Source organism: Microcaecilia unicolor, chromosome 9, assembly GCF_901765095.1.
Source record: "Microcaecilia unicolor chromosome 9, aMicUni1.1, whole genome shotgun sequence".
NCBI classification, from domain to species: domain Eukaryota; kingdom Metazoa; phylum Chordata; class Amphibia; order Gymnophiona; family Siphonopidae; genus Microcaecilia; species Microcaecilia unicolor.
In genome coordinates, this window is record NC_044039.1 from 201,975,061 (window position 1) to 201,996,171 (window position 21,111).

General features: G+C 40.5%; 1 protein-coding gene across 3 annotated transcripts in view; it reads left to right on the forward strand.

Moving 5' to 3' along the window:
- ATG2B (autophagy related 2B) overlaps window positions 1-21,111 on the forward strand; it is a 194,844-nt gene that overhangs the window by 2,817 nt on the left and 170,916 nt on the right. For all 3 annotated transcript variants that reach the window (XM_030214373.1, XM_030214374.1, XM_030214375.1), the window contains exons 2-3: window positions 10,073-10,235; window positions 15,950-16,102. In XM_030214373.1, the coding sequence (XP_030070233.1) occupies window positions 10,073-10,235; window positions 15,950-16,102 (316 nt within the window). The remainder of the gene's footprint in view (window positions 1-10,072; window positions 10,236-15,949; window positions 16,103-21,111) is intronic.

Here is a 21,111-nt window from a genome sequence, read left to right on the forward strand (position 1 = left end):
TGATTTGTGCTCTTATATGAGTGTACTTTGGTTTCCTTCGCCGGTGTTTCTTCTTGATTCTCAAAAGTGCAGCTGAAAAGATAAAGAGGTTAGCCTTCATAAACAACAAGAGATTGTAGAAAGAGCAAGATGGGCATCAATATCAGGCAAAGTAGTCAGGGAAGCAAAGATGAAAATGGAGGAAAAAACAGCCATTACAGTAAAAGTGGAGGACAGGACATTTTGTTTTTAGATAAGGTAATAGAAGAATGTGCAAAAGTGTCGTTCTGTTGCTCAAGGGTGAAGGGGAGGAATATGTAGAAGCTGATATCACAGATGAAGGGCTGGGAGTAGGTCCACAGAAGATAAACACAAATGGGAATAGAAATGTGGAAGACCGTGAATGATTTTCAGAAGGTAGTGTGCATGAAGTGATAGCTAAACTAAAGTTAGGCAAAGCAATGGGACCAGATGAGATACATCCAAGGGTTCTGAAGGAATTTAGGGAAGTTGTACCAGTACCACTGTCTGACCTTTGCAAACGCTTCTTTGGAACTGGGAGTGGTCTAGGAAGATTGGAGAAGGGCAGATGTGGTGCCTCGTCACAGAAGCTGAATTAAGGAAGAGGTTGAGAACTACAGACAGGGTTAGTCGGACCTCTTTAGTGAGTAAATTAATTAAAACACTTCTAAAACAGAGAATAATTAGGTTTCTGGAATCCAATGGCTTGCAGGATGTGAGACAATGGGTTTACTAGAGTAGGTCTTGTCAGACAAATCTGATTCATTTCTTTGATTGACAGCCTTTGTGCTGCCTTGGAAGAGGGAGGTCACCTAAAATGAGAGCATATTCCTGATGAAGCAGGAAGCAATCCAGTAGCAAGGACCTGCCCTCCAGGGTAATGCAATACCCTCTTTCATCAAGTATATGTGTCCATGAGCTTCTGCCCAGGAGGGAAGGGTAGGATGGGTGTTTTAGTTGGCGATTCGATTATTAAACATGTAGGTTAGCTGGATGGCTGGTGTACATGAGGATTGCTTGGTCACTTGCCTGCCTGGTGTGAAAGTGGTGGACCTTTCGTGTTACCTAGGTAAGATTTTAGACAGTTCTGGGAAGGAACTGGCTGTTTTGGTACATGTGGTAGGGAGGGTCTGGATATCCAATTTAGGCTCCAGGGTAGCATTTGTGGAAATGCTTCCTGTTCCACGTGCAGGACCCAAGAGACAGGTAGAGCTCTGGAATCTCAATGCCTGGTTGAGACAATGGTGCAGTGATGAGAGATTTAGATTTGTTAGGAACTGGGTAACATTCTGGGGAAAGGGGAGCCTATTCTGAAAGGATGGGCTCCACCTTAACCAGGATGGAACCAGCCTGCTGGCACTAACATTTAAAAAGGAGGTAGAGAAGCTTTTAAACTAGAACCAACAAGCACCCAGGGGCACATGGTTTAGAATGAAATCTCTTTGAAAACTAAAGGTGAAAGAAAGCCAGGAGCCTTTAAGAGGAGTGCAGAATAAAGGCTTCAAATTATCCCTGTCAACTGCTAAGCAATTTGTAGATACAAACAAAAAAGTACTTTGAAATGTCTATATACAAATGCTAGAAGCCTAAAAAAATCATATGAGAGAGTTAGATTATATAGCACTAAATGAAGAGGTAGATGTAATAGACATCTCAGAGACCTGGTGGAAGGAGGTAAACAAATGGGACACTGTACTACCAGGGTACAAATTATATTGTAACAAGAGGGTGTATCAAATTGGAGGGGGGAGGGTAGCGCTATATGTTAAAGAGGGAATTGAGTCTAACAAAATAAAAATTCAGTAGGAAATAGCAACATTGATTTAAATGGACAGAAATTCATGTGTGAAGGGAAAGAGAATACTAGAAGGGTTATACAGCCATCCACCAGCCAGAAGGAACAGATCGATGATATTAACAGAAATTAGGGAAGCTATCAAATTTTGGCAAAAGTATACTAGTGGGCCATTTCAATTAACTGGATTCATGTCATGCCAGGAAGTTATAAAATTAAAATCCTCCCCTAATTTTAATTCAGATGTTTAATTTTTTTAAAATGTTAGTTTTCATAAAAATCACTTCTATCTGGTGAAACAAGGTCTCCCTGATGCTGGCCACCGTTTTGCGGTGCCAAATCCCGCTACTTCAGGGGGTACTGACCTTCATAAATACTAAAAATCAGAAGAAAAAGCAAATTTCAGCATTTATTCAATTATACATGTTATAACACCGCATTTAGCAGCACACTCACTGTTTCAAGGTTCAGTGTCAACCTCCACACTGATTCAAAATGGTGGCTCAGTTTCTGAACAACTCTATAAATATCAGACTCTGACCAATCAAGTGGCTCATGAAAGCTGTCAATTCATTCGCTCAACCACATAGCAAGCTTTTTAGAGAGTAGTGATTTGTAGAAGATTAATGCTCACTTTCTTAAAACTATAAACTGTGTGCTCTGTATATCAGCAAAATGGTTCATTAGTAAAAGTGCCTTTCTAGTCAATAATTCAGTTCAATGGTTTGTAAAGATTTCAGTCTATAAATCCAGCGTTGTTCTTTTTGAAGAACATTTAAATGCCATTTACCTCCTCGCACATCAGGGATCACTCTATCAATTACACAGCATTTCAGATCAATAAAAGCATGTTCATATTGTAAACAATGATCAACGATCGGGTCTTCCTTCAACTTCCTCTTTAAAGCTGTTCAATGCTCAATCAATCTAGTTTTCAAACTTTTGGATGTCTGTCCCACGTACACATTGAAGCACAGATATATAAGAACATACACTATATATTCCATGTTACATGCACTGCTGAATCTCAAAACATGATGTGTTTGATCATGTGTGTTAATAAAGATATTAGTGTGAAGCATGAGACCACACACAGAGCAGGAACGACAAGCACTATGTCCGCTCATAATATCAGATGTTGTTATAGAACTCAGCAGAAGAAAAGTAGGTGAAAACATTTATTTTACATTTCGGCTTTGTTTAAAAGCCATTCTTATCTTCTAGTGTTATAAACCTGGGAGTCAAAACATCCCAAAGTTTGCGTAAAATCTTGCCCACTTTATTGCTGCCTCAAAAAAATTTAATACACAAGTTATTGCATCCTCACTCTCTTGAGCCTTACTTTGTGGCATGCACAACATCTCATGAGTATTGTAAAGAGCTTGTTTATAAGCCGATTTCACAATTGTTTTAGGGTATCCCCTCAACAGAAGCTTTTTCTGAAGAACTTTAAATTGATATTTGAAGTCTTCACTTGATGAACAAAGATGTCTGTGTCAAAAAAAATTGTGGCAAGGGTAGACTGTTTTTCAATGTGATAGGGTGCAAACTATCATAATGTAAAAATGTGTATCGATCTGTGATCTTTCGGAACACCGTTGTAGAGAATCTATCTTCCACTTTAGAGATTTTAATATCCAAAAATAAAATAGTATGTTTATAAACATTCATCACAAACTGAATAATAGAATGACAAACATTCTAATAACAGAAGAAATTTTGTAAAATTTCAAAAGTGTCTGACCAAATCAGGAAGATAACTTCAATGAATCTCTTCCACAATTGAACATGAATGAAAAATTCACACTGATGGACAAGGAGGGCCATTTTTGATATGATGTCTAAGTCCGACTTTGGATGTTCTCAAAAAAACGTCCAAAATCTGAATAGGAAAGAAGGTCATTTTCAAAAAAGAAAAAACATTATCTTTTTTTTTTCAGCGAAAATATTGTTTTGAACAAGGTTTTGCGATTTGGATGTTTTGTTTTTTGGTCCATCTGAGGCAGGCATAGAGGCTGGCAAGTAATGTTTTAAATCACATTTTTGGGAGGTGGGAGGGGGTTAGTGACTACTGGGGGAGTAAGGAGAGGTCATCCTTGATTCCCTCCAGTGGTCATCTGGTCATTTAGGGCACCTTTTTGTGCCTTGTTCGTTATAAAAACAGGTCTAGTTCAAAACATCTTAGTTTTAGTCCTGGACGGGTTTCTTTTGTTCCACCATGGCTGCAAAATGTCCAAGTGTTAGGAATGCCCAGATCCTGCCTTTAACAAGCCCTGACACGCCCCCCCTTGTGATTTGAATTCACTTCTGATGGACTTCATAGAAAAACATCAAAAAATTGTGAGAAAAACATCCAAATGCAGATTTTTGCCAGTTTTTGGACATATTTCTCTTTTGAAAATGAGCTCCATAATCATCTTAAAATTTGGGCATAAACAGATTGGCCACAGATGGGGCCATAGTGGCCCCCATGGCAACTCCCAATGTCTGTTGAAAAAAAATTCCCATGAAAAAAAAATTATGACATAGCTATCTCCGTAAGTGTTAACAAAAAATCAGTGGGGACTCTTCAGAGGTCTGATCATTGTTCTAAAAAATACCTTTAATACTGACAACTCTTCCTACTGTGGAATGACAGTGTATAAGGAGACCACATCTAGTGTAACTAGATTCGCCAAAATTTGTATAACAGATTAAAAAAAAAGGGTACAATCCTTAAGATAAGGAATTTTCGACTATAGGATGTAGAAAATGATCAGTGAAAATAGTCAGGGGTTCCTAGAATTTCTGCTGAACACTGTAGGTCTTCCTGGTGGTTTCACTAAAGCTTTATGAATTTTAGGTACTATATAAATCAAAGTAGTTTTGGGGTCTTTTTTTATTTAAAAAAAAGAGACTCATTCATTGTTAAATATCCTTCCTGGAGACCTCTTTCATTACCCTGCCTTATCACCTGTTGTAGTTGTCTGGTGGAATTATCTGGCAATTTGATGTAATCTCCATCATTAAGCAATTGTCAATACCAAAATCATTGACTATGAGATCTACTTGTGCCAGAAATGATATTAAAGGGTGATGATATGGAGGAACTAAAACAAATATTGGTGAACCTGAAAGATGTAATGAGCCAGATTGACAAGTTAAAGAGCAGTATGTCACCTGGATTGGATGGTATACACCCCAGGATATTGAAAGATCTCAGAAATGAAATTGCTGATCTACTATTACTGATCTGTAACCTATCATTAAAATTGTCCATGGTATCTGAGGATTAGAAGGTGGTCATTTTAATGCCATTAAAAAAAAAGGTTTCCATGGGTGATTCAGGAAATTACAGACTGGTAAGCCTGATGTTGGTGCAGGCAAAGTGATAGAAACTATTAGGATAAAATTACTCAATGTATAGACAAACATGGTTTAATATGACTGAGTCAAAATGGATTCAGCTAAGGGAAATCTTGCCTCACCAATCTGATTCATTTTTTTTTTGAAGGTGTGACTAAACATGGATAGAGATGAGCCAGTTGTACTGTATCTAGATCTTCAGAAAGCTTTTGAAAAAGTTGGAGAGTGAATGATTATTACAAAGACACGTTTAAAACTGATTGGAGCACAATTTAATTCTCACATATTGGGAGACCAGTGGTGTGATAACATACCCTTAAGTCCTTTGCTGTAATTAACAACTTTGACATGTTAAGGATCTATACCCAGAGCCAAATTTGACGCTTGGTATGATACTGAAGGTCTCCTATAACATTTACTTGTCATTTGAAGAGTTAATTCATTATGGTTATTGCTGGATTTCTCTTCCTACATATTGGGTTTGTTCTTCATTGTGCTGAAATATCAACATTTACTTAGACGTGTGCATTGTTCAGTTGCTTCTGATGATGTTGACATTTGCAAAATGGATGCTGCCACTGCACATAGCCAGCATATGTCTATTCTTGCATGTATGTTAGAAAAAGTTCTACATTGGTAGATCCTTTTCTGAAATTGTACACATCTCAACCTTGACATCTCAATTCTGATTTCTGCATTCTGTCTCAAATAAGTCTTCACTTACCTCTTGTATTATTTTTGCTGTAAATCATTTGGGGTTGCACTTTAAGAAAAGCAGTCTATAATTTAAGATAATATAATATTTGTAATATGCAGAATTAATGTCTTTTTCTTGTTGTGATTTGCTGATTATGAAGCTATTGCTCTGTTTGTTCTACTCTCTGGAATACCCTTTGTCCTACCTTGCATTTAAAGCCTTCTGAAAACAAATTTAAGGCAGCCTTAAAGACTTGGCTCTTTCCCCAAGCTTCTTCTTTGCCTGATGTATGATTTTAAAATCTCTAGGCAACAACATGACGATTTACAAAATGCTGGTAATAAAACAGCTGCTAAAATTTCCAGAAAAACACTAAGGGCTCTTTTTACTAAGGTGTGCTAACAATTAGCTCATGCTAAATGTTAAGAAAACCACAGAAATAAAACAGACTTCGTAGCATTTTGCAGGTGCTAATTAACACACCTTAGTAAAAGGAGCCCACTAAAACAACCACAAATGAAAAAGACAACATAGTCAACAGGGGAGTCACAAAAGGTAGGGGAACTGAATAGCATAGTTTATGCAGGAAATAATGCCAATAGTTATACATATACCAGAAAACAAAAGGAGGGACATGAAAATATGAAAAATCAGATTCCACCAAAAAAGGAAAAAGGCCAGATATTTTTCAGGAATGACGACATAACATGTAAATGAAAATCATATTTCCTGTGCTGTGTTAAGGTCTATTGGAATGATTAACGATGAGGGAGAGAAATCTTTTACTTAGGTTGCTGCTCAGTATTAGGAAACTAAATTTAGCAGCCTAAAAAGGCTGCTCTGTAGCCCTGCCCCCTCCCCCCCCCCCCCCCCCCGGAAAACAAATCATAGAAAAATAAACTCGGTGGTAGAACCCAAACAAATTACAGAATGGAATACTTGAGAATCAACTTTTCTAAATGTAGAAAGTTTATCAAAAGTGTTTATGTTTATTTAGAGAGTGCATTTTTTTATCATAGTTTCAGCAAGGAATTTTTCTAGTGCAACAATTTTTTTTTTAAATTTCCATTTTTAAAAAGTAGTTTGGAAATTTCTTCTCTCCAGTACTTGTACAACATTCATTGTTGTTAGGTATTTTTGTAAAGAGAGTCATTTACTAATAACAATGTTAAAAGCATGTTATAACCCATAGTGTCCATTGTATAAAAACTGGCCCTGTGACAAAGAAAGCTCATTACCAGCATTACTGATAGCAAGCATATTATTAAAAAGTGGCACACCGAAAGACAAGCAGTCGAGATAAAAAAAAGGGGGGGGGGGGGTAAAGAAAAGAGGAGGGAAAACAGTTGCTGTGGAGCATGAGAGTCGGAGGCATGGGACAAGTGCTGAAGTGGAATCAAGCAGCAGGGTAACAGACAGAGAAAATCACAAGAAGAATGCTATTCTGAGAGTGCAGGCAAAAGACTGGCTTTGTACTGAGAAAAGAGACTAGCTGTGGGATGTCACGTCTATGGATAGCCAATAAGGTCGATCAAAAGAGCTTTTAACCAGATACTAGGTTCCAGTGGAAACTCTGAAATTCTGGTTGTTAAAGATTAAATCCAGGAAGTATTAGATCCAATATTCAGCAATATGATGAATGAAATACTAGTACTAAGCTGAAAAATGCTTAACTATCACAGTCTTTATTCAAGTGCGATACCCAATGGGGCGATGTTGTTAAAGCTAAGTAACATTATTATTCAAGCAGTTGCCTAAGTTGTTCTCAATGGGGTATATGTAAGTCCCATTTAGAGCCTTTTACCTGCACGCAAGTGGAGCTTACTGACCAATAATAAGAACGGAATCAAGTGATTGCTGGCATTAAATATAAACATTATATGGTTGCCATGCTTTGATTACTGAGGTTGTTCTCTCCACTTTCAACAAGTTCATGAGGTGCAATTGTCTGGGTATCGCACTTGAATAAAGACTGTGATAAGCATTTTTCAGCTTAGTACTAGTGTTAAAGATTAAATACAGAATCACATTTTCAGCTAACTGGAATGAGTGATGTGAGGAGAAAGGGAGACTGTCAAGGTGAAAGCAGCAGAGCTCAAGTCCAGTGTACATTACTGCCCGCAGTGTTGTATTGCTTGAATGCTGTGTAATTTCTGCAAGACATGTAGGTATTTGTCTGCATATTGACGGGTAATTTTATAACAGGCCACCTAATTTAATGGAAGAAGTAGCTAACTTGTTAGTCTCACTCACACACACACAAGGAGTGACACGGGCTGCACATACTACAGCAAGACATGTTTATCCACTCCTACCCTAGCTGAGAGAATATTTAACCATCTTTCTGACCTCATGTGCAACTTTCTTTAAATTAGTCACCTTATTTCTAAATCTTCTTATTGTCTTACCTGTCTATATGTTCCATCTTTGTTTATACCCTTCACTATCAATTAAAATGTTCTATTATGTATTGTGTTGACATTGTAAGTAGTATACCATGCCATACTATGTATTATTTGAATATTTTTACTGCTGTAATTGCCTATTGCTCACGTTTGATTTATTCTTACTGTATACTGCCTTGAGTGAATTCCTTCGAAAGGCGGTAAATAAATCCTAATAAATAATTTGTGCAGCAGATGTTTGTTTGCTGATTAAGACTGAAATAGCTTCTTGGATTCACATTTATCCTTTAGATCACAACTGACTATGCTGATGAAATCGGTGGTTGCAAAATTCAAAATAAGGTTTCAGTTTTTGTGTTGTACTCATTATTTCTTTCTACTTTCCATTTCAGCAGTGGTTCACAACCGTTGTGGTATTTTGTTTGCATTTAGTTTCTGTGTACAACTCTGTGACAGTCTATTTGTTCTGTTTTTACCAGTAGTAGGTGTTCTAGGGTCCCATGTAATATTTATAGTTCTGCCTATTCATAGGAGGGGTTCATGTTGTTTGAATCATAGGAATTAATGCTATTGTTATATGGTAGATCTGCTACATATATGTTGAGTTAGGATTTTTTTTCAAATTTTGTATTATTTCACATTGTGCCTAGTTGTGTAGAGATTTATGTTGCTATTAACTCGGATGGTATGAGAATCGGACTATCTACAAACGTGCATGACTTACAATATTTTTTGTACGGTAACTTCCATTGAGAAAATATGCTAGTTATGATCTGCATCTATTGTTTTGGGGGTGGGGTGGAGCAGAGGATTCTTGTGGAAGCAGAGCATGTTTACATTTAATTCATAAAAATTGCGGTGACCAAAGATCCGCAAGGGTCATGTATGATGTATGTCATATATGCGAGTATTGTCTGTCAGGTGTGTCCCGACTAACGTTTACATCAGCCGCATGGCGTGTGCCACCCTCCTGGTCGTGCACAGATGACCTATGCCTGGGGCACCTTCTTGCTCATCTGTGGGAGGCCCAAGCATGAAGGAGTACACCATGCACTTCCTCATCCACACTCCCTGCTGGCCTGCATGGGGTGAAGGAAAGGAGGTTGAGGAAGAGTACCCACACTTCAGATGTCCATTCGCAAACCCTTCTCTGCCTCAGAGCAGGATTGTGCAATGAATGTTTCCCATAAGGGCCAGGAGATAGAAAGGGATCTGCAACAAAAGGTATTGGATACCTGGTGCACAAAACGGACTGATACCTTTGGAAAAAGGGGTGAAGTGGTGGACAGGTGCCTGTCCCTATCTCAGAATGCACAGGAGCAGGACCATCCTGTTGAGCCCCTAATTCCATCCCAATTGCCTGAAAGGAGCAGTACCATCCTGTTGAGCCCCTAATGCCTGAAAAACTGTGCTTGTGCCACACAGAGGAGAAGGTGGCAGCAAGAACGGCAGAGGTTTGAAGACTTACAGGAAGTTTGTGTTCTACAGTATGTGTATAAGTCAAATCTGTTCCCCAGCTCTTCCCTGGGGACTGCCTTTAATAAGGTCAGGTAAACTTAGGCACATAAAGGTTGTATGTGCATTATTTTACAAAGGTATAGACTGGGAAATTGTATTATAAAATCTATTTCTTTGTGTAAAGCCCTGCCCTACCCCTGGAAATGCCTTTTTAAATGGCTTCTTAAGTATATGTAAGAGAAGAGAACTATTTGTATTTACTCTTGTATAGCGATTTTAGATAAGTGCATTGTAAATTCAAAACAACCACTAGTGATAAGTGTATGACTACATTTCTAAATTATTGACCTTGAACCTGGGTTCTCTCCCCAGTCTCTTAATGAGATCCTGGAATCTGCAGATGCTCCACTAGAGGTTACCGAAGGATTTATTCAAACAATCTCTCTATCTATTCCCTGGGGCTCACTGTTGCAGGATAACTGTGCACTAGAAGTTAAAGGGCTAGAGATGGTCTTCAGACCAAGACCCCGTCCAGGTAAGCGTGCTTAAAAATTTATGTAGTACACATGGTGGATGGCTGTGGAAACACACTTCTTAAAAAAGTGAGATTTTGGTTTGTCTTTGAAAGAAGTTATAAGATATTTAGACTTTGGATCCTGTTTACTAAAGTGTGCTAAGAACACAGCAACTGTTACTGCACTGGAATGACAGCATACATTAATTTGCTTGCTAACTGCATGCCCTGTTATGGGGTAGGAAATAGGCAGAGAATAGGTGTGGACTGTAACTTGCAATTAACGAACGATACTTTACCATGTGCTGTCACTTGTTCAGTTAGCGCAGGTGCACTTACTGCCTCCTTAAAAGGAGGCAATAAATGCATTAACAGTAATTGCAACTACACTTACCCATTAATTCTATAAACCTGCATGCACAATTTTACACGTACCCCTGGAGTCTGTATATAGCACCCAGATTTGGGTGCACTCCCGAGATTCACACACAAGTTAATTGGCTAATAAGTGGTTGACCATCAGTAATTGGATTCTAAGACCCAATTATTGGCATTAATTGGCACTACTTAGGTTTACATACACATCTGGCTGCGTGCTATTTCATAACACTGGGCGCCTAAATCCCATATTGCGCAACCCAAAAAGAGGTGTGGCCATGGGAGGGGCATGGGCACGCTAGAGGTGTTCTAGAAAGTTGCATGCAGTGTTATAGAATAATGGGTCTCCGCGTTGAACCTGGGTGCTGCGATTTATACCAGGTTTCAGCAGGTGTAAGTTTGGCACTCAGAGTTGGGCGTGGGAATCTGTGCTAAGCACTGTTCTATAAAGGGTGCACCTCCTTTATAGAATAGCGCATAGCGCCAATCTTTTCTGGCACCCATTTTTGAGCAAAAAGAACAGTGGGAAGAGGACCAGTCTCTCCGGGGACAAGTCACCTTGATTAGTCCTCTTCTCACTGTTATTGTTTCTCTGTGCTCTTCATGGGATTTTTGCGTTCCTCCACCCAGGTGGACTTTCTCTGTACCCATTTTTGAGCGCCATTTATAGAATTCCCCCCTTAGTGTGCAAAGTTGCACATGCAAGTCATAGAAAATTGTCAGTTATGTGCATAATTTAATATAATAATTAGCTGCTTATTGGCTTTAACAACCAATTGGTTATAATTGGTGTTAACTGGAGCTAATTGTCACTAATTAGCAGTTATGTGCATAACTGCCCTGTTGAGATTCTGCAATTGTGTGTACAAAATCCATAGCATTCAACTTCAAGGAGGGTGTGCTGGCAGGAGCATGGGAGGGTCAGGGGTGTGCCTATCACTTGTGCGGGTTATAAAATACTATTAGTTACCTGCCTAACTGACAGCAATTAGGTGCCAGAATTTACATCAGTCTTTGAGCTAGTGTAGGTGCTTGTGCCTAGAGTTAAGCATGTAATTGTGGACTTTACACTCCATTCTATGAGTAATTAACATGTGTAATTGTCATTCTATTACTTAGCTTTCCAGTATTCCAGACCCTTTGGGATAGTGGTGTCGATCAACCAGCAGGTGGAGATAGAGAACTGAAAACTGAGCTGAGACTTATCTCTCTTGGCATCTAGTCCAGCTCCTCAGTATTTTCTATCTCCAGCAGGTGGATGGATACACTTTTCAGCTTCTGGTTCCAAATGCTTTGCTCCTGGTCCAGTTGATCAGCTGGTCCCCAGTTGAGCTTTGCAGGTAGCTTTAGTTTGCGAGTCATATCTGGAGGTCTTCAAATCCCTGTTTCAAGTGCCCCGCAACTTTGCTTCTTCCCTCCCTTCATTGCCCTGTTTTCTATGGATCTCTTATTTGCCAGCACAACAACCTTAAAAAAAAAAAAGAAAGGAGAACGAAAGAGGTTTGCTGGAGAGCATGGGACAGAGTATCAGCCCCGATTCTAATATGGGATAAGACTTGTGGAGACTGTGAGCTTGGAGGGAGCACCTGGCAGTAGTAAGTCCAACTAAAGTTTGACTCTGATCCTCTTGGTGAACTGCAAGTTCTACTTGGTGCAGGAGCCCTCTCTCTATCCTGACTAGCAGCTTGGGGCATGTTGTGCTCTGCTTGTGAAAGGTGAGTCCCGCAGAGGCAGTTAAGAGGTGTTCCCGCCCTCTGGCATCAGGTGTGTGCAAGCCAGGAATCCCGTGGGACGCAGAAGAAATGGTTGGCGGCAGCTCATCTTTGGATTTGGTGCAGCATCTGAATAAGACGGGATCTTCGGGCTTTACGTGTTCTCTGGCAGGGCTGATGTGCAGTTTCATGCAGGAGAGCATGAAAATGAGCGCCATTTTGTGGGGGGCCAACTTGAACTGAGGAAGAGCCTCTGTCTCATCATGCACTGAGCACAGTTGTCATTTTACAGACTCGGTCTGACAGATCATTCAGCTGCATTGGTATCATTGTTTTCTCAGTTTATATTGCTCACACCAGATATATTGACTGAAGCAGGGACAGTCAGAGTTGCTGCCATGTGCTTCAGTTTCTCGCCCCGCTGCCTCTGCAGTTCCTAAGCGATCTCATTTATCCTCATTTGTCCACTCCTGGAGGTCTGTCTCTGCTTTTCCCTCCTTATCTGATGTGCCCTTAGTCTATTCAGAGGAGCCATTGTTGAAGGAGCCATTAGGGGAAGGAGAGCTCCCTCCAGAGGAGCGGGATGATCTGAAAGTACTGAGGTTGTTTCTTAAAGAGGAGCATGGTAATCTTATTTCTGAGAAACTGGTGGTGCTATCCATTGATGAGGCTTAGAGGTCCTCCTAAGGTCTTCCTTATATATCCAGACATTCATGGCTCTTCCCACTCTCAGCCTCGGACATGCAGCTGAGAGTGGGAAAAACCATGGCTTGTCTCTACCCATTAATTCTGTAGGAGGAAAATAAAGAGGGCACCTTCCCAGGTTAGACTCCCTGGTTACGGCAGTGACTAAGAAGACCACCTTGCTTGCCGATGGAAAGGGACATTGCTGTAAAAGACCTGCAGCACAGGAAGCTAGAAGGCTCACTGAAACAAGCCTTTGAAGTGGCCTCTTGGGGCCTTTAAGCGACAGTGTGCATCTTGTTTGTGGCAAGAGAGTGTCTGAAATGGCATCAGCAGTCACTATACAAGATGGGCACCATAACATCCAGCTGGAAGTGGGGTTGGCCTATGTGGTGGATCCTATTTATGACATGCTACCGGTTATGGCCCGCAGTATGCCTTTGGATGTCACAGCACGTTGGCAACTCTGGTTGTAGCATTGGCAGCGGATGCAGCATCAATGCTGTGTCTAGTTAAACTGCCCCTTTGGGGCAAGTGGCCATTTAGATAAGATTGCAATAACTTGGTGAAAGAACTGGGGGAAACTAAGCCACAGCAGTTGCTGGAGGATAAGCTGAAAGCCTCTGGTCATCCATCTTTAGGGGGCTCTCGATCTTGGTTTTGAGACAGCAGACGGTACCGGCCTGGTCATCTGCAGTGTGGTGAGAAGTCTTGCTTTCAGGCACACTTTCTTCCGTTCATTCGAACATCTGGAGCACCCATTTCTTCCAGAGCTTTCTTCTGATCGTCTCTTCCTCTGGTGAGAGGATGTCTTTAGGAGTTTTGGGAGGAGTGGGCCAAAATTATGTCAGACCAGTGGGTTCTGGATATTCTTACAGAAGGTTACAAGTTGGAATTCTCTTGCCTGGTTGCACCTCTCTTTCAGTCTCCTCGTCAAAAGGGACTTTCTGATCACTTTGCTATGCCTATATCAATACCCGCTATGACTATTGTAACATCATCTACGCAAGTATCACCATTTCCAATCTTAAACGTTTCCAGACCCTCCAAAATACAGCAACGTGCGTTATCTGCAGTGCTAAACTTTTTCCCTTCTCTGCTCTGATAGTGTTTCTCCAGGCAAGTCTTCAGAAATGATTTGTGTTAGGTTCTCTAAAAATTTCAGGTTGCGACTTTGGCTTGTTTCAGGGGCCGACTACAGTAGGTGCCTCTTGTGGTTTACCTGGATATCATTGGATTCTTGTGGGGACTGTGCTGCTTGCGCCCTTTCTTTTGGATGACGTGTCCAGATTGGAACCTTATTTAGTTCTTTGGGCTCTTCAGAAGCCTCCTTTTGAGCCACTCTGGAAGGCCGCCTTGAAAGATCGTTCTCTAAGGACAGCACTCTTGGTGTCTGTTGTGTTGGCAGGTAGGGTTTCGGAGCCTTAGAGGCATATTTTCAAAGCACTTTGGGAGGCTAAGTTCCATAGGTTTCTATGGAACTTTGGGAGGCTAAGTGCTTTGAAAATGAGCTTGTTAGGCTCTTGGCGAGATACTTTTCTTCACTTTCGGAGGTGAGGGTCTCGCTTCACATGTTTCCTTCATTTCTTCTGAAAGTGGTATTAGCATTTCATCTCAATCAATCTGTGGAGCTTCCATCCTTTTGCAGAGAGAATGAAGAGGCTCAGTATTCTTCCTTGAAGCTTCTTGATGTGTGTAGTCTTCATTAGTTATCTGGAATTCATGATTGAGTTTCGCAAATCGGACAGACTTTGTGCTTTTTGATATTAATATCAGGAGGTATTTTTTTTTAGAGAGAAGATGGTAGATACCTGGAATGCCATCCCGGGGGAGTTAAACTGTAATGGAATTCAAAAATGTATAGGATAAACACAAAGGAATCCTGTGTAGAAGGCATGGAACAAACGAGCGTTGCGGTAATTAGATGGTAACACCAGCATTTGAGAAGCAAAGCCGGTGAGTGCCGGGCAGACTTCTACAGTCGGTGCCCTGAAAATGGCAAAGACAAATTGAGATCAAGTATGTAGTATCACATCATTCCTTATATTATGAGTTTATCTTGTTGGGCAGACTGGAAGGACCGTACAGGTCTTTATCTGCTGTCATGTGCTATGTTGCTATGGTAAATGGAGGCTTGGCCTCATGGCTTCCAAGCCCACAATTACTAGATGGCTGGAGGAGACTATCATGTCAGCTTATTTGCTTGTGGGGCAGCAGGCTCCTCAGGCCTTGTGGGCTCCTGAGAAGCATACTGCGACATCTTGGGTGGAGACTACCTTACTATCTCCGACGGATATTTGCAAGATGGCAACGTGGTTGACGCCGTATACCTCTTGCCAAGGACTACAGGATGGACGTTGTGGCACGTTTGGAAGCTTTTAAAACATGGTAAGTGCAAAACTTTACTGCACTTAGTGAACAGGATGCTTTTTAAACTAAAGAAATGATTGCATTAACTTTAGGAGCTTAGCCAGCTGTTTTGTTTATGAGCATTACTAGAGCAAACATATTTCATAGGAGAAGTGAATTAAGCAGTATGTGATCCTTGCTTTTGTATGACACTGTATCAGTAGATTGTTCAAAGCTGTTTATTGGAAGATGATTGAAACTAATGGACACAATGTTTCCGGACTACAAAATTTGGAGCTGTGCAGTTGGGGCAGGCGGAGTAATTTTCCATGAATCACAGCTGATTACCAGTCAACCAATCTAGTATTTGTTTTATTTTTTTGGAAATGAGAAAAATGCATGAGCCATTCATGCAGCACTGGCATTTTGCAGAATTAAGGCTTTTGTTGTCATTTGTAGCAAGGAATAAGTATGTTGCAAATTAAAATCTGCAAAACTGTTATGCATTCATTTCTTAGAATATTTTTTTATAATGTTGTGCTAATATGTGTACTTTGTTTCCTTTGACTTTATTTCTCTGATAATTTAATATTGTTTTGTCTTTTTCTACAGCATCTGGATCTGAGCCAATGTATTGGTCAAGTTTTATGGCCAGTAGTATGCAACTTGCAAAAGAGTGTCTTAGTCAGAAACTGACAGATGAACAGGGAGAGGGATCCCAGCCATTTGAAGGACTTGAGAAATTTGCAGAAACCATTGAAACAGGTCTGTGAACTTATGCCACAGTCTGAATTATTCATAGGAATTGTTAGAGAAGAATATTTTGTGCAGTTCTGTCTTAGAGTTGAATGCCATATTTATTTATTTTATTTATTTGCTACATTTGTATCCCACATTTTCCCAGCTATTTGCAGGCTCAATGTGGCTTATATTATGTCGCAAAGGCGAACATCATTAACAGAATACAGAATATTGTTGCAAATAAGGTACAAAGAATAACGGTAAATTAGAAGTAAATGAATAAATAATTCAAAACATGTAAATGGGACTAGGACAAGGTATACTGTTTAGTAATGATAATGTGGATTAAAGTGTCTAAATTAAGAGAGTTCAATATTGGCTAGTACTGATGTAGATAAGGGGGTCAAGACATTATGCCATCTCTATATTAAATGGTGTTTTATTTATTTATTTATTTATTTATTTATTTATGTATTGATTTATTTTTAGAATGGCATGCATTTGCTTGTAAGTTTTGCTAGACCTTTAGGGTTTGATTTTATAACAGAGCACCTATGTGAGATGTCCAAAATGGCACCTGTTTTATAAAAGGAACCTAATATTACACAAAAGGGGGAGAAATTCAAACTCCTGATATCAAATCCTATTCAAAAACGCGTTTGAATCCAATAAAACCCTGTGATGGATTTCCCAAACTGAATACCACACAAATGTTAACACACAGAACCTCAAACTTCCCAGTAGGGACAGTCCCAGATGGCACTAACAAGTCCACTGCTCTACAACGGGAACAGGGTATTATCATAGGTACTTAATAATACAGGATTGGAAAAAAAGAAACACGAGAAGAAAGCCCTGTGGGGAAAAAAAACCAGGTGATTCACAAAAAACCATTCCCAAAGCTAGGGAACAATGGAAAATCCATTACAAAGTGTCAAAAAAGTCTTGGAAAAACACCCTACCCCCCCCCCCCCAATTTTTTTTTTATTGTAAAGAAACTGAAACAAATAAGAAATAACTACTGTCATAAGCACTCAAGAGAACAGCTGCAACAATCTATGCAATCACTTCAAAAAATATATTTGCACTTAGCTGCTGGAGGTCCATATCTAGAGAAAATTCCACAGCTTTTATCAATGCAGCTCAATAAGCAGGATCCCTGATGAAACAGTCCATCTTTATGTGTATCCATGAACCAATTGTTGCAAACAGTCACACCACAGCTGATAGTAATAAAAAGCTCCCCTTGGATCATTAGTCAAAGAAAAAACTCCACAAGAATAGTAAGTGTATTAGATTGCAAACAGCAATCAGAACAACCACATGAATAGGAAATAATAATTCCAGTCAGGGAAAGTTTTCAGCAGTATATTCCAGCACAATATCAGTAATAACAATAATGCAGCTAATAAACCAACTTACAAAATACTACTACTACTTAACATTTCTAAAGCGCTAACAGGGTCACGCAGCGCTGTACAATTTTAAACAAAGAAGGACAGTCCCTGCTCAAAGGAGCTTACAATCTAAAGGACAAGTATCTGAATGCTGAAAAAGTAGTAGAAATTCCCAACAGGAGATCAGTGTTTCACCGACACAGCATCCTTGGGGGAAACTGGCAACTGCACATTCTCAAAATGATTTCAATTATCCCAATATTGACTGGGTAAATGCTACATCAGGGAATGCTAAGGAGGTAAAATTCTTAGATGTAATAAATGACTACTTCTTGGAGCAACTGGTCCAAGAACTGACAAGAAGGGGAGCTTTTTAAGATCTAGTCCTTAGTGGAATGCAGGGCATGGTACGAGAGGTAATGGTGTTGGATATGCTTGGAAACAGTGATCATAACATGATCAAATTTGAGCAATCTGGAGTGAAGTCACTAAAGTTATCTATTGTAGCAGTATTCAGTTTTTGAGAGGGTAATTATGAGAAAAAGAAGCTGAAACGGGTTGCCTCAAAGGTTAGGACTTTAAATCAGGTGTGGATTTTAATCGGGTTTAAAAATACCATTGTGAAAGTCCAGACCATATGTATCCCACGTATTAACAAAGTTGGAAAGAAGAGCAAACGGCAGCCAACGTGGTTAAAAGGTGACGTGAAAGAGGCTGTTAGAGCCAAAAGTATCCTTCAAAGAATGGAAAAAAGATCTGACTGAAGAAAATAAGAAGCAGCATAAGCAAGCTACATATAAAGTACCGTTAAAGAAGGCTAAAAGAGAATATGAGGAAAACTTGCCTTGGAGATGACAACTCATAGTAACAACTTTCTCAGGTACATTGTAAGCATAAAGCCTGTGAGGGGATTATGTGGGACCATTAGATCATGAAGGAGCAAAAGGGGCACTCGGGAAGGATATGGCCATAGCAGAGAGATTGAATGAATTGTTTGCTTTGGTCTTTATGGAGGACGATGTAAGAGATCTATCTGTACCGGAAATGGTTTTCAAGGGTGACAGTGTAGAGGAACTGAAAGAAGTCTTGGTGAACCTGAAGATGTACTGAGCCAAATTGACAAGTTAAAGAGAGATAAATCACCTGGACTGGATGTCATATACCCCAGGGGACTGAAAGATCTCAAACATGAAATTGCTGATCTGTTGTTAGTGATGTGTAACCTGTTGTTAAAATCATCCATAGTACCTGAAGATTGAAGGGTGGGCAGTGTAATGCTGATTTTTAAAAACAGTTCCAGGGTGATCCGGGAAATTACAGACCAGTAAGTCTGACTTCAGGTAAAGGGAAAATAGTGGAAACTATTACCGTGTTTCCCCGAATATAAGACACTGTCTTATATTAATTTTCCCTCCCCAAGACCCGCTAGGTCTTATTTTCAGGGGAGGTCTTATTTTTTTTCGGGGAAACATCGGGGTTGCCACCCCCACCCAAGGTCGCCCCCCCCAACCGAGGTCACCGGGCCCCCCCTCCACCCGCCCTCCGTCGCTCCCAACCTGAAATGCCTCCTTTCACCTTCCTTCGCAAGTTCGGAGCAAGCAGCAGCAGGGCAGACATCTCCTTCCTTCTGTGCCTCGCCTTCGCCTGACGTTACGTTACGTCAGGTGAGGGCGGAACACGGAAGGAAGGAGTGGCCTGCCCTGCTGCTGCTTGCTCCGAACTTGCGAAGGAAGGTGAAAGGAGGCGTTTCAGGTATGGTAGTTCCGGGAGCGATGGGGGGGGGGGGGGCGGCGGCGACGGCAGCCTTTGTCCGGCTCTCGGCGGCACTGCTTCAGGTAGGTCTTACTTTCGGGGGAGGCCTTATAATACAAATTTGTAGCAAAACTCCGGTAGGCCTTATTTTCGGAGTAGGTCTTATTTTCGGGGAAACACGGTATAAAGAATAAAATTACAGAACACATAAACAAACATAGTTTAATGGGACAGAATCAGCATGGGTTCAGCCAAGATAATTCTTGCCTCACCAATTTGCTTCATTTCTTTGAAGGTGTAAATCAACATGTGGATAAAGGTGAGCTGGTTGATGTAGTGTATCTGGATTTTCAGAAAGCTTTTGACAAAGTTCCTTATGTGAGAAAATTAAAAAGTCATAGGATAGAAGGCAATTGAGAATTGGCTATTGGACAGAAAACAGACGGTAGGGTTAAATGGCCATTTTTCTCAATGGAGAAGGGTGAATAGTGGAGTGCTGCAGGGATCTGTACTGGGACTAGTGCTATTTAACATATTTATAAATAATCTGGAAAATGGAACAACGAGCGAGGTGATAAAATTTGCAGATGACACAAAACTTCAAAGTTGTCAAAATGCATGCAGCTTATGAAAAATTGCAGGAAGACCTTAGAAAACTGGAAGACTGGGCATCGAATAAAATTTAACGTGGACAACTGCAAAATAATGCACATTGGGAAGAATAATCTGAATCATAGTTACCTGATGGTAGGGTCCACCTTAGGAGTCAGCACTGAAGAAAAAGGCCAGGGGACACTTGACGACAGTACATGGAAACACTTTTAAAACAAATAAGAGGGATGGATGGGGGTCCTCTTCGCCTTTCTCAGGTAGACTGCCTAAAGGAAGGTCCAGTGCTCATGGAGGATCCATGCCCCTTTGGTCTTATGGCTTGGTCATTGAACAGGCTCGGTTGAGACAAAAAGGTTATTCTGAGTCGGTCATTGCTACCTTTCTTCAGGCTACTACTACTACTATTTAGCATTTCTATAGCACTACAAGGCGTACGCAGCGCTGCACAAACATAGAAGAAAGACAGTCCCTGCTCAAAGAGTTTACAATCTAATAGACAAAAAATAAATAAAGTAAGCAAATCAAATCAATTAATGTGAACGGGAAGGAAGAGAGGAGGGTAGGTGGAGGCGAGTGGTTACAAGTGGTTACGAGTCAAAAGCAATGTTAAAGAGGTGGGCTTTCAGTCTAGATTTAAAGGTGGCCAAGGATGGGGCTCAGAAATGCTCTAAATCCATGGTGTATGCGATGGTATGGAGGATGTTTGAGAGCTGGTGTTCTGAGCGCAGACTTTTTTCCTTAACATAAGAACAGCCATACTTGGTCAGACCAGTGGTCTAACTAGCTCAGTATCCTGCTTCCAGCAGTGACCAATCCAGGTCACAGGTACTTGGCAGAAACCAAATTAGTAGCAACATTTGATGCTACTGATCCCGGGGCAAGCAGTGGCATCCCCCTTGTGCTCAGATCAAGCACATCCTAACGTTTCTCCAAGGAGATCTTCAGAAAGGATTGGCATTGGGTTCTCTAAAAGTTCAGGTTGTGGCTTTGGCCTGTTTAAGGGGCCGACTATGGAAGATGTGTTTTGCGGCTCACCTGGATATCATTTGATTCTTGCGTGGAACCTTTAATTTAGTCCTTTGGGCTCTTTAGTAGCCTCCTTTTGAGCCATTCAGTCTCCTTGAAAGATCTTGCACTAAAGATAACTCTCTTGGTGGCTGTTGCATTTGCACATAGGGTTTCGGAGCATCAGACTCTCTCTTTTCAGAATCCTTTCCTCTGCTTTCCGGAGACGGGGTTCTCCTTGTGCACAGTTCCTTCCTTCCTTCCTTT